This window comes from Martes martes (assembly GCF_963455335.1).
Source record: "Martes martes genome assembly, chromosome: 5".
Classification (NCBI taxonomy): domain Eukaryota; kingdom Metazoa; phylum Chordata; class Mammalia; order Carnivora; family Mustelidae; genus Martes; species Martes martes.
Window position 1 is genome coordinate 62,044,844 of NC_137892.1, and position 14,718 is coordinate 62,059,561.

General features: G+C 41.4%; 1 protein-coding gene across 1 annotated transcript in view; it reads left to right on the forward strand.

Annotated features, from left to right (window-relative positions):
- The first annotated feature begins 766 nt into the window (after positions 1-766).
- Positions 767-14,718, forward strand: part of HOMER1 (homer scaffold protein 1) — a 130,776-nt gene continuing 116,824 nt past the window's right edge. The window contains exon 1 of the mRNA XM_080805113.1: positions 767-2,630. Coding sequence (XP_080661239.1) covers positions 2,626-2,630 — 5 coding nt within the window. The 5' untranslated portion in view covers positions 767-2,625. The remainder of the gene's footprint in view (positions 2,631-14,718) is intronic.

Consider the following 14,718-nt stretch of genomic DNA (forward strand, 5'->3'; position numbering starts at 1 on the left):
AATTTGTGCTAATATTAAAAAAATTTTTTGGTGGTCTTCCTTATTTTTAATTTCCATAGACTGGACCTCATATTCTTGACAAACTGCAACTGAGAGGGTATTCTGGCATTTGCTATGACAATAATTATGAATGAATTTTTAAAGTTAAAATTGTCTCACTATCATATGTCAAAATGCTGCTTTTCTGCAAATGAAAACATTTAGATCATTTGAGGGCCTTCCTTCCTCCAACCTCAATTACTATTTTTTATAACATTGTACCACTTGTTCGCAGTTCTGCTCTTTATTCTTTCGTGATTTGAGTAACCACTAAACGAAGAAAAAAAAGTTTTAAGTCTATTGTGTCCAGAATGGCATTTAACAACTCCTTCAAAAATTAAGATGATTTTTCTCAAGTGTTGTTGGAAACATATCTATCACCAGTGATCGGGCTCTCCTCCTACATTTCCGTGCTCAAGTTGAAACTTGAGAAGCCCGGGGACACTGCTGCAAGAGAGGTGGGAGTGGGAGATAGGATTATCACCCGCTTGACACTTCGGCACTATTGCTACGAATGATTCACTGGCGTTTGGCACATTTGTTGCAAGGAAATCTCTTCCCGCCGCTTCCTTCTCGGGAGCTCCTCTCGGGCTGTCTCCTGTGCTTTGGCCTTTAAGGAGAACCGAGAGCAGGTGGGCACAGAGGCGCTCACCGAGTCCTCCTCCCCCTGCTCTTCCCTAATTTAGCAGTACTTCCGGCCGCGTGACATCATCCCCCGCACCCCGGTGACGAGAGCGGCGGGTGACGTGTGTGCGGAGAGGAGCGCGCTGACGTTGCTATTTAAAGGTCCTCCTGCGGGGAGGATGGAGACACAGCGCGAGCACCTGGTGTGGGGCGCGGAGGAGGCTGTGGCGGCCGGGAGCGGGGCCAGGAGACAGCGGAGGAGCAGAGCGCACGGTCCGCCCGCCGCTGGCCACTAGGGGTGGGGGGGAAGGAAGGAAGGACGGACTGACGGACCTGCCGGCTGGACTAGCTCCCCACGAGGGCCGACTCGGCCCCTGACCACCAGTCTTCCCGCCGCCCTCGCAGCTGCTGCTTTCTCTCCCATCGCCCGCAGGGCCCAGCGGGCCCTCGGGACGGGTCAGCGCCTCAGCCCCCAGCGCCGACCCGCTGCTCCGCGGCAGCGGCCGCCTCCCGCCCTCTCCCACGAGCGGGGGGAGGGACCGCTCTTGCCCGCGGTTCTCCCCGCCTCCTCCCCCGCCCTCCGCAGCCCGCTTTGCCGCCGCGCTCGGCTCACGCGGGCGGCGCTGACCCGGGAAGCTGCGCCCTCCGCCCCGCGAGCTGCCGGTGGAGGCGGAGGCAGCGGCGGGCTTCAGGCCGCCGGGGCCGGCGCTGCTCTGCGGAGCGAGAGCCGGAGGCCGGCGGAGGTGGGCGGGTGATGGAAGTGTGAGGAGGCGGCGGCGGGCCCGGGGACTGTGAGGCGGCGCGTGGCGACGGCGCGGAGCGCGAGAGGCGAGGAGCTCGGGTGGGGGCGCTGGAGCAGCGGCTCTCCCGCGGCTTCGAGCCCCGCTCCCCGGCTCCCGACGCGGGATTAGCCGCCCGCCTTGACTTCAGCTCAGTCCAACGCCGCCGCTCGGCCCGCCCTGGCGCTGGGAGCGGGTGCCGGGGACAGCGTGGGGCTCGGCTCTCTGATTCATTCATTCTCCGTCGCCGGCAGCCTCAGACCTGCGGTGCTCCGAAGAGAGGAGGAAAGAGGAGCAGCCGCGAATGAAGGGCCGGGCGCCAGCCGGGCTCCATTGTGCTCGGCGGCGCGGGGCGGGAAGGGGCTGAGGGAGGTGGGATCGGGCCCCCTCTCCTGCTCCCCAGCGTGCGCTGCGCCCCCAGCCTGCTGCCAGCCTGGAAATGGCTCCGTTTATTCTCGGGAGAATGAATCGATCCTGCCCAGCCTTCTCTTCTTCCTCCCCACCTCCTCTCTGCTCTGAGTCTTAGGAGGGGCAACATTTAAAAGACAGACTCCAATGTGGAGTGCCGTGCACATCGCGAGCTGTTGGGTTTGCACTTCGAGGAGATTTTTCTATATAGCTTTTTCTAACGTGAGCGCAGGGAAGCAGTGGCATTACTGCTTTTAGGATTTTTATTTTCTCCTAGGGATCTCTATAAAGTGCACGTCGCATTGGGTTACACGCTCCACCCCCAAGGGAACTGGTGTGGTGGATAAATTTGAACCCGCAGCCTTAGTAGCACCAAAAGGCCGAGTTACCTGGCTTTCCCAGAGTGTCGAGGAGGACATGAGCGAAATGACCACCGAACTCGTTTTTTATAGGACTCGGTGAAGCTGGATTCTGCGTTTTCCGACAGACACGTAGACTCATTTCGTGGAATAGAGTTGACCGCTGTCTCCTCCGCGCAGCATTTTAACTCTCACTTAAAGCAAATGCCGCCTCTGTTTGCACGTTTTGGTATCTACGAGAGAAATCATTTTACCTAAGGGAACTAATTGAATTGTCAGCACCACTGAAATACCTCCAGAAAAGGATCTCGGGGGGGGTGGAAAAGCAACTGCGAAATAACAGACGGAGAAATTGCTTTGGAAGTTATTCTGTAGCAGAAGAGCAGAAACTTCAGAGCAAGTTTTCACTGGGCAAAATGGGGTAAGGATTTTTGTGCCCAACATAGCTTTGCATCTGTTTATGTATGTGTGTTGTCGAGCGTTGGCGGTGATTGTGTTTTTGTGTTTTCAAACAAATTAGCTACTTTGTTACGCTGGTCGTACATTAAAAATGTAGGTGTGTTAACCCTTTAACAAGTTATGTTTATAGAGTGACACCAGAGGTCATAATTAAGGAACCACACATACATAATTTGTGACCAGAATGTAGTTTTATTAGGAATATTTAAGCAGGCAACACATTCTGTACTTTTTTGGTCCGACTGCTGCAGCAGTTCGTAATTAAAATCGTATTGTCTTAGGTTTTGTTGCCGGTATCTTTGAGAGAGAAGTACTGCGTTCTCTCAGTACTTCGAGAATAATCAGTTACACAAAGGAACAATTGTAAAGTAATGAGTGGTTGGACTTCAGTCCTTGAAAATGATCCAGTGTAAATTGTGGCCTCCAGTGTGCCCTCTGTTTTGCCCTTGAATATCCCAAGCTAACACGCAGAATTGATTTATTGGGGCATTAACAGGAAAGTCTGAAAGTCTTAACCGATGTGGTCTTCACAGTGCCAGTGCACTTGGTGGATCAGAGGTTGAATAGGAAAAAGCTAATTTTCTGTTGAAGGAACTTGCACTTTTTCTCTATTTCTGCTCTTAAGCGCAGGTCTTTGGTTTGTGTTAACAATGTCAAATCTACACCTTTCAATACCAAAGTCAGCCAAGAGTATGTTTTCCAACCTTTCATTAACTCTTCACACAGTAACTTGATAAAATGCTAGTGACTCTTTGTAATGTAAGCCAGAAACCCTTAACATATTAATGGTGTAGTCATTTCATTGAAGATTGTCTATGCTTTTTTGTCAGAGGAACTTCCAGAATTTTCTCTTTGTGGTTGAACAAACAAATCTCAAGTGTTGTTAAGGGACAGGGATTGAAAGGATAGACCACAATTTATTGTGACAATTTAGGGGGATGCATACCTCAACTTTATTTTTTTAAACTTTCAAAGCAAAGTTCTTGGACAGTACTACCTTTTTTGGTTGAAGTTAGAATTTGAAGTTTATTAGCTTGAGAAAGTTTGAAAATGTAGAACATATATTGTAGGAGTTCTTCATCAGAAACTAATGAGAAAGTGAAAATTGTTTTTAAAGCTTAAATGACAAGTGATTAGAATATATACAACTTGCATGATTTGGGGTACTGCTAAGCAATTAAAATACCTTATTAAAGTGCTGCTATTTGTAGCTTGGTGATCTGAGGCAAATTATTTAACTTCTATCTACTCTGTACTATCTGTAAAATGAAGGAATTAGATGATAAGCTTTAACATTTCTTCCAATCTGTAAAATGGAAATATTTTATCTCCTCCTTTCCATTTTAGTGATTACTAGTTGGTTTCTTAAAGTAGATCTTTCAGATGGAGAGATTGTTTTCTCTAAGCAGTTTTTAGCACATCAGCTGGAAAGCAATGGCATTTAAAAATGCTTTGGATGAATTGCACCAATTTTAATAAGGGAAAATACTGGAAAGTACTGCTATTTAAAACCTTTGAAATATGGCTTCCTTTGAGAATCTGCAGCTCTTCTGTTTAAAACATGTCAGAGAAAGGAAAAAAAAAAACAAGTGGCGGTTTTTCATGTTGAAGGCTGCATTCTCTCTAGACTGTCTACTGGTAGCAGCATGGAAGAAAATTCATTTTCCACACTGTTTAAGCTGCATGAATGCTCATCATTTAACCAAGGGAAGTTTGATGAACTTGCTACCAAGGGGGCTGGTATTTAAAATACAAAAATAAGCCCCCGCACATGGCACACATTTTTGATACTTCAGTGTAATTAAATGTATTTACAAACTGATTTATTTGTTCTTCTAATAAAGTTTTAGAAGTAGACTAGAGCAGAAAAAGCGTTTCTGACATTAGTTTTCTGAAAGTGTGTGTTTAGGGCTATTATTCTTGCTCACGGATAGTGATTTGTTTCATCTGAGTTGTCAAGAGAGGCTGAATGGGTGGAAATAGGAAAGAAGAGCGTGGAGAAGGCATTTGTGGAAGTTTTCACACACCGTGGGTGTTTATACCTATTAAGTGTTTGTGGAATATGCATAGCCTACCGTACCTATTTGAACTAAAAGAAAATGGTGTGTGTGGTTGTCTTTTTATTTTTTTAGGTTTTTATTATTTGAGAGAGGGAGAGAACAAGTGCACACGAGCATTTATGTGAGCAGGGGGCGTGGGGAGGCAGAGGGAGAGGGAAAAGCAGACTTCCCATTGAGCAGGAAGACCAATGTGAGGCTCAGATCTAGGACCCTGAGATCATGACCTGAGCTGAAGGCAGATGCCCAACGGGCTGAGCCATCGAGGTGCCCCAAATGGAAATGATATTTTAAATGGCTTTTAAAGTTTTATGCAGGCAATGCTAAATTACCTTACTTCGACAGGTGTATAAAATTTAGTATTATGAGTGAAGAGTTTCACATTTTATGAATATATTTTTGACTGTTACAATAAGAATTTTTCTTTGCCCTAACTATGGATGTAATTGCAAATCTAGGGGGAAAGTTTAAGTAAAAGGAATTCTTTTCCTTTTTTTTTCCCAAGATAGAGCAGGTCTGCAAGAAGGGGTGGGGGACGGGCAGAGGGCGAGGGAGAGACTCTCAGGCAGACTCCCTGATGAGCGGGGAGCCAGACACAGTGCTGGATCCCAGGACCCTGAGATCATGACCTGAGCCAAAATCAAGAGTCGGACGCTCAACTGACTGAGCCACCCAGGTGCCGCTAGGAATTATTTTTATTCTTTTTTTTTTTTTTTAGATTTTATTTATTTATTTGACAGAGAGAGACACAGCGAGACAGGGAACACAAGTGGGAGGAGTGGGAAAGGGAGAAGCAGGCTTCCCGCTGAGCAGAGAGCCCCATGTGGGGCTCGATCCCAGGATCCTGGGATCATGACCTGAGCGGGAGGCAGATGCTCAACAACTGAGCCACCCAGGTGCCCCAGTTATTTTTATTCTTAAATAAAATGGGTGCTGACTTCAGGCAGAAAACCAACCTGGCTCCTATAATAGTAGTTTATGAACCGTTGTGGAAATGGAAAAGAACAGCTGAAACTGACAGTTGGCAGAGTCTGTCAAACTATCTTGGATGCTGCCTGAACTGTTTTTAATTACAGGGAAGGCAGTTGAAGTGTTGGCATGTGAAATAGGTGAATCAGACCCCCTAAAAATGCGAGCATTCGTGTATGTGAGATAAAGTCTGTGAAAAGCTGTACAGCCCCAGTGAGGATAGCCTGTAAGGTACAACCCCTAGTCCTCCAAGTAGTATCTTATAATGAGAGCTGTGAGTCAGGAGCTATTTCAGAGCCATTAGAGTAGGCAAGAGAAATCAAGTAACTGTAGTGAGTTATTTCATGCTACCTTTTGTTTTGCATAGTTCCTATTGACAACTCAGTACCATCCACATGGAATAGAGAAACTTCCCTCCCTCCCCCTGACACGCCCTTGAAAGTTATTTATAAAATGTGATTCTCTATGCTAATAAGGTCTATTAGTGCTATTCTGATTGATCTCACCTGCTTGCAGGAACCTCTGGAAACCCTTTTCTCTGCCTTTCCCCAGATAACTTCCTGAAGCATGGAAGTGCATGCTGCTGCATTGCAACCTGACCTGAGTCCTTTCTTTGCTGAGAGAGGAAGCTGACACCTCTTTCTGCCTCAGGCTACTGGGGGCTGAGGGAAAAATGTGGAAATCTTGATCCAGCACTGGCATACGAATGGCCTTTGTTGAAAAGGCAACCACTCAATAATTTTTAACATCAGAGAAGTTAGATGCAAGTCATAATTCTTTATTTGTGCATTTTACTCATTTGACCCCCTTTCATGTGGCATGTTCAGCAGCTCAGTGCTTCTGATACAGAGGTACGTAAAATGTGCTCCTTCCCTCAGAGAGTTTATAGTTGGGAAGCTGGAAAGACAGGCCTGAAATTAGAAAGTACAGTGAAATGTCTAAGGGGCTATAATGTAGAGCATCATAGAAATACAAACTATGTGTAGCATTAGCTCCTGAGGGAAGGATAAAAAAGCTTTTGTGGAGGAGGTAATAGGTATTAAATAATGAAAGATGAGAACAGGTGGGCCTTGTAGACAAATGAGAGGGCATTCAAGGCTGAGGGAGCAGTGTGATTGACAGCACTGAGACAAGGAACTGCAAAAGAGGGGCTTGAGAAACTTGGCTCTTAGGGCTGTGGTAAGAGATAGGCCTAGCACTTTATGCAGGGGCCAGGTTAGAAGGCCTTGTAGACGAAACAAAAGCTGGTGTATTTCAAGCCTTTTTTTGGCAATGACCCATTACAGCAGGATACACATTTTTACCTCACAACCTAGTGCATACATAATTGATAAAATGTCATAAAATAATACCCATTGTGTGATGCATTGTAGTATTTTCTATTTTTTTTTTTTAAGATTTTCTTTATTTATTCATGAGAGACAGGGAGGCAGAGGGAGAAGCAGACTCCCCACTGAGCAGGGAGCCCGCTGCTGGACTCAATTCTAGGACCCCAGGATCATGACCTGAGCTGAAGGTAGACGCTTAACCATCTGAGCCACCCAGGCACTCGGTATTTTCTATTTTTTAAAAAAATGACATCTGAGATCCAATAAGTTGATTTAACAACCAGGTGATGACAACTGGTAATTTGAAAAACACTGGTCCTAGGGTGGAGGGAGAGGAGGGATGTTGGTGAGTTATGTGTAGTTGTCTGAGTAGGACTTTTTCAGGATTAGGACATTGCATGTGCAGGGGTAAAAATGTAGGAAATGGCATCATGTGTTCTTAGTTGAGCTCTTCACTTAGATGGGCCACGAAATAGTGAATGTGGGAGTTTAAAAAGGACTTTCTAGCTAGCATACAAATTGCATGGAAAGTAAGAGTGAGAACACGTTTCCCCAAGCAAGTAATTAAAGGATATTTGGAGTTGCTGGTAAGATTTGCCTTGTAAGCTGAAAGGTTGCTTCACCTGTGACTAACGTAGAATTATAATTTTAAATCTGTCAATATAAGGATATCAACCATAAAAGTATGCATATTTTGAGAAGAGGTGCTTTCCCCCCAGTTTATTAAAATATAACTGACATATAACATTGTATTAATTTAAGGAGCACAGAATAATGATTCAACACATACGTAGTCTGAAATGATGACTACAGTCAGTATATTAACATCCATCATCTCACGTAGTTACAGATTTTTCTCTTTTTTTTTTTTAAGATTTTATTTATTTGTCAGAGAGAGAGATTGAGAGAGGGGATACAAACAGGGAGTGGGAGAGAGAGAAACAGGCTCCCCACTGAGCAGGGAGCCCGATGCGGGGCTCGATCCCAGGACCCTGAGATGATGACCTGAGCCGAAGGCACACAGTTAATGACTGAGCCACCCAGGCGTCCCAGACTTTTTGTTTCTTGTGAAGTGAACTTTCATCAGAATAGGTTTTGTTTTGTTTTTTAATTTATTAATGGAATAATTAAGCTCCCTCCTACTCTCATTGATATTTGCAAGAACTCATTTTTTGTCTTTAGGAATTTTTCAAGGTAGTATATACATGGGAAGGATCACCCTTGCTCTTTCCACATGTCCTTTTCTCTTGATTTATAACCTATTGTTCCATATAGTGAGAACTTTTAACTAGTTCCTTTCTGCCTTTTTTTTCTTTTTATCCTTGTGACTCCATTCCTTTTTCTTTTGTCCAAGTGACATAGCAGGTATAATAGCAGAGGACCCTCAGGGCTTTTCCCCTGCATTTACCCACATGAATGTGCTGGAAAAAATTAAAGCCCATTCTTATTCCCAAACTCCCATCTCTCTAAATTTGCTTCTGCAGTTTACCCCCTACTTCCCAGCTTCAGTTTGCTTCAGTGCTGGGATTGGCAGTGCTCATCCAGGTGCCCCCCCCCCCAAAGAAAATCGGAGAACTTTTCTTTTAGTTTTGGTGGTAATGGCCACCAATTTGATAATGGCCTACCCACGCATTCTCAACTGATAATGTAACACGATCTCTATATGGGATAACAAGTTGGCATGTCAAAATATGGAAATATTATTAGATTTACAAAGAAGATATTTTGTAATATCCAAACAACAACAACAACAACAAATAGCCCCCCAAAAACTACATCCAAGGGCGTCTGGGTGGCTCAGTTTTTGGGGCATCTGGCTCTTGATTTTGGCCCAGGTCGTGATTTCAGGGTCCTGGGATTCAGCCTTGCAGTGGGCTCTGCCCTCACTGGGGAGTCTGCATGAGATTCTTTCTTCCTCTCCCTCTGCCTTTCCCTCTTGTTCTCTCTCTTGAATAAATAAATAAATTTTAAAAAACAAAAACAAAACTAGATCCCATTCTACAGTTTTAAAAATGAAAATAAAAAACACTTTTTGGAATAGTTACACATTTAACAGGGCATAAACTGAGAGGAAGAGAATTAAGATTATGGTACTTGAGTATTTGGACAAAGCTCTTAGAATGTATAAACTACTCAAGGTCAGTTATTTAAGTATCTTTGTAATTAATTTGGGGGAGGAGCAGATATTAGAGGTGGGATTGTTTGGGAGACAGAATGAATATAGTATATAATTTTGGCTCTGGCCTGAGGTTTTTGTTTTGTTTTTTTTTGTTTTAAGATTTCATTTATTAATTTGAGAGAGAGACACACAGAGTGAGCAGGAGCAGGGGGAGGGGCAGAGGGTGAAGTAGACTCCCCACCAAGCAGAGAGCCCCACGAAGGGCTTGTTTATAGGACCCTCAGATGATGATCTGAGCTGAAGGCAGATGTTTAAGGAACGAGCCACCCAGGCATCCCTGCCCTGAGATTTTTATAAGAACTGAAGTAGGGATTTTGAGTAGCATGTTAAGATATGATTATGTAATTCTTAAAAGCAAAGTGTATTATGTTGTTTTGGTTGGTCACATTATATAGATGTTAATCCTCTTAAAACATCCTTATTAATCCTATTTTTATTTATTTCACTTACAATCTTATTTCCTTTATTTTGATTTCCTGTCTCTAGAATACAATTATTAAGCCTTCACAACAAACTTGAAGACCTGTCATGAGTCAACAACTGTACAGACTAAAAATTCTCTCAAAATAGAAATATATAAAGGATGTATTTAGGGGAGAATCTTAATTTTGGTTCAGCACAGTACTTTATTTAATAACTGAAATGAAGTCACAATATATCACAGTAGTGTGACTTTTTTATTTTGGGGGATTAGAGAATCATGAAAGTTGGTTTAGGCTAATTACCTGAAATATTATTCATGTCATTTAAAGGGCTGACAATAGAAACTGCTGTTATAAGTAGTTGGTAAACTCCGTTTAGTTGTAAGTGATTGAATGTCTCAGATGAAAAGATGATTAAATCTCAGAAGGTCCAACCTCCCTACTGCCTTGTGATTTTCTTTTTTTTTTTTTTTTCTGAACTTTGGTATTCAATTGAAATATTTCTTTGTAGTACTGGTTTGTTTTGTTATTTAGGATTAATCCAATTTACTGGACAGAAGAGTAAAGAAAACGAGTTCCAAATACTTAATATTTCTTGAAACAATTTTTAAGATTTGAATATAAGACATTTTCAATAGCCTTATTTCTCAGGAGTTTTTTTTTTATTTAAAAAGATGTGCAGTTTCTTGTTTTTGTTGCATATTTGTAATGGCTTATGATCTGTGGCTTATACAGTAAAGTGACCCTGTAGTTTATAAGACTCATTATGTTTGTGGAGTGAGATTTTCCTAGAGATCAAAAAGACTCCTTCCTTCCTTCCTTCCTTTTCAAATCTTACTGAATGGGCATCGCAAGGATAGGTAAAACTTTTTTTTAAGATTTTATTTATTCAATTGACAGCAAAAACAGGGGGAGTGGCAGGGAGAGGGAGAAGCAAACTTCCTGATGGGCTGGATCCCAGGACCCTGAGATCATGACCTGAGCCCAAGGCAGACACTTAACTAAGCCACCAAGGCACCCTTCTTTTATGATTTTCTTAATATCATTTTTTCTAATGTTATTATAAGAATATGGTATAAGATATACAAATGAGTTAATCGACTTATCAGAAAGGCTTTTAGTCAACATGAAGTTATTAGTAAAGTTTTAGGAAGTCCAGAGTTACAAGTGAATTTTCCACGGCGCGGAGTTCAACACCCCTTAACCTGTGTTGGTCAAGGGTCAACTGTGTTTTGTTTATTTTTCCATCTTATTTTAAAAACTTTTTAAAAATCTCACTTCTCTGGTAAGTATGCTTTAAAATTAATTTTACAGAGGCATCTTTTTGGTGGCCTTGCAAAAGGAAAAATAAATATTCTTTCTCATGAGGTTTTTTTCCACCCAATAATGGATTGTGAACCCACTATGGCTTTTGTGTAGCCAAAAGTATGTTAAACATGTAGAACTAACATTTGACTTAGTTAAAAACTGAATTTCATTTACATACAACTGTCTTTTCTAAGGTAGGCTGCCAGAGGAAGGCAAAAAAATAGTTTTCTTTCTTATACCAGAAAATAAAATTATTTGTAAAATACCAAAAATTAGCAATATAGTCAATATTTTCCTTCCATAATACATTTATCTTTATACTTTTTCTCCTTTTTGAAAAGTCACCTTAATCTCTTATCAGCTAATTAATAAATTTAAAAAAAGCTTTGGTTTATAGGCGTTTTCTTTTAATGTTCTTTCATAAAACATGAAACATTTCCATGTTATCTTTGACAGGGTTTGGCAATAGTTCCTCAAGGCAGAGAGCAGTTGTAAAAATTGAGGACTTCTTGTAAAGTAACCAAATAAGAGTTGGACAGAAATTAAACAGGAACAGCTGGTAGGGGACCACAGATAACAAAGCAGCTTTCATTACTTTCATTTTAAGTCATGTTTATTATGTCACATCTGTTGACACATCTGGACCCATGTGTTTACATGCCTTAAGAGTCCAGAGGGCTGTAGATGAGAGTCCTTTTGACTTCCCCCCTCCTCCTATAAGGCAGGAAATTTGTCTCTGTGTTTAGTAGGAGAGCTTTAACAGAAATGTGCCAAGAGCCATGGCTCTGGTATGTATCTCTACAAGTAGTACGCATTGTGTTTGCTAACCATCTAGTTCATAGTACAGCACACATGTTCACTGTAAGTTGAAATGATCTGGGGAATTAGAACCCATTTTTCATATGCAGAAAATCCTGATTCCTAGCAATTTGGTAGGTATACAGTTGGATGTACCAGTGGGTTTTGATCATTTTTTTAGATAAATTGTTGGATCTTTTCAGCTTTACGTTTAAGCCTCCCTCAGCCTTACTCAAGTTATTGCCTTTTTTTCTGTTTCATTTAAGAGTTTATAAGTAAGTTTAAGAGGGCCATTCTGAATAAGGTTTTTTGTGTGTGTGAGTTGGAATTTTCTCTCCTAGTTACTTTCAGTTTCTCCCATTAGACTCTTAATACCAGTCTCTAGGAAATTATCTTAAGTGGATTTGACTATCAAAGAGCTGAAAGTACTCATATTAGAAAACTTCTGTCACTCACTCTTCCTTCATGGAAGTCTGTTATGTTACTAAACCTACGTTAGGACAATTACTTTGAACCTATCAACATATTCGATTGTGCTTAGCCTATCCCGTTATATGTTTCCCTTTTGCTTATTATTATTTTTTTTTTTGTAAAATTGCCATTTTCTCTCCTACTCTGTTGTTAGGAATCTTTGTCACATGGATTTTAACATTAAAATTCATGTGCTATGCGTAATCACCCTGCCAGCTCCCAAGATGTTTACAGAGTGAGGATTCTACCTACTCTTGTTTACTCAGTACAGCCAGGGATCTGTATACATTGAGCTGAATGGGAAGACTCCCAAATCATCCTTAAACTCATTTTTCTTGAGTTCCTGTTGATTAAAAGAAAAAAAATTTTTTTTCAAGATCTTGCAGGCTGCCTTTGTCCTTACTTATAATACAGAAAATTTTAGTTGTCCACTTTCATTAGATATTTTATTATTGCTGAATTGATATTTATTGCTATGCCTATGTTAATATGGGGAAAAGAAAAAGACACTAATGACAATATTACTATTTACTTTTATTTGGTGACATATTGGTGTATTCTGAGTCATTAGTGTATGTTTAGTAGTTAAACTATTCATGTGGTAGGAAGCTAGTCTGACGAATGTTTTGAAAGATGATGCAGTGGTCAGTTAGAAACCAGAATGCAAGACTTTATATTTTCTGTGAACTCAAGTATCTAAAATACATTCTGTATATGCATAAAAATACTTGAAAAGATTTCTTGAAGCGCTACCATGTTTATTACTTCTGCGAGGTATGATTGTGAAATGCTTTTTGAGTTTTTCTGCATCTTTCAGGTTTTCTATGATGAATATATTAAGTTTTAGAATTTTGGTTTTAAGAGTGAGGGGTATTTAAAAAATGTTAATATCTACAGTACAAATTATCAGAATCTGTTACTATTCCAACGTACAGATACTTATGTATTTGACCCAATTTTAGTTTGCTTTTATTTTATTTAATTTTCCCTTTTTTTTTTTTAAGATTTTACTTATTTATTTGATAGAGATTACAAGCAGGGGAGTGGCAGAGGGAGAGGGAGAAGCAGACTCCTCGCTGAGCGTGGATTCCTCCCACGGGGCTCGATCCCAGGACCCTACCTGGGATCATGACCCAAGCCAAAGGCAGATGCTTAACTGACTGAGCCAACCAGGCACCCTTTTATTTTATTTTTTTTTTTAATAATAGATTAAAGACATAATTATCCTAATGATAGCAAAAATTGTTTCTTGTTTTTAACTTGTAAGGAGTTATCAGAGTGTTAGTATTAATCTGCACTTTTTAGGGAGAAGGAGACAGATCAGAGGGAGCATGTGACTTACAGGAAGCAATGGCGCTGTGAAACGGCAGAGCGTGTGCTAGACCCTCTCGCTTCTCATTAGGTCAGTGCATCCTAAATGGATGCTTACCTACCTGGAGACTCATTGAGAGAGAGGTTTCTAAATCCCTCATGGTTAAACATTCTAACTTAGTGTAAGCTTGGTATCTTAGTGATGAGTTCATTAAATGTGTCTTGTTTTCCTTTTAGATGGTATGGAAAGAAACTTCATTCTAATTTTAGTGTAATTAAATCTCTCCTCATGCATTAAATTTTGAATACATTTAATTCTTTCTCCGAAGTGATTTGATGTTATTTCATGTACTTGGTATGAAGTTTCCAAAGTTCATATTAGATTGTAAATTCCATCAGTCAAAGCCCTATTAACTGCCCTTACAGTTACTGAGCCATGAGCCTCTGAAATACCTAAGTAGTCAGGGTCTACTTTTTGGAAGACTCCAGACCAGAAACATCAATCTTGAGATATTATCTTGAAACACCTTTCCTAGGGCTTAATGCTGGACTAGGAGAGCCTTGAATCATCATGAGATGGCTGTTAAGTTACTTGATTCCCTAGAATTTGTAAAAGAAAGTTGGACCATATTTTATCCAGACTTCAAAGTGTTCTTTCTGAATTATTTCTTGTAGGGGTCCCAGTGCTGCCATAGGCTGGGGAGAGAAGTGTGTAAATGTGTAAGGTAGAAGGCAGTAGGGATAGGTGGAGACTGTGGGAAAGTCTGCCCAAAGTCATTCATATCCAGTTTGTTCTAAAAACCCTCTCATGGGGGCCCTGGGTGGCTCAGTGGGTTAAAGCCTCTGCCTTCAGCTCAGGTCATGGTCCCAGGGTCCTGAGATGAAGCCCCCCCCCCCCCAAAATCAGGCTCTCGGCTCAGCAGGGAGCCTGCTTCTCTCCCCCAACCCCCTACCTGCCTCTCTGCCTACTTGTGATCTCTGTTAAATAAATAAATAAATAAATAAATAAAATCTTTGTAAAAAAAAAACCCTCTCATGGAAGAAACACACCTGAAGCCTACGACCTTAATTATTTAGCAAACATTTTTTTAAGCATCAGCCATGTGCTAATGGCTAATCTTGGTTGGATACAGTAATTTTGGAAATGCTTTAACTTTTGACTAAAGAAGGAAGACCAGGGGTGTCTGGGTGGCTCAGTCATTAAGTG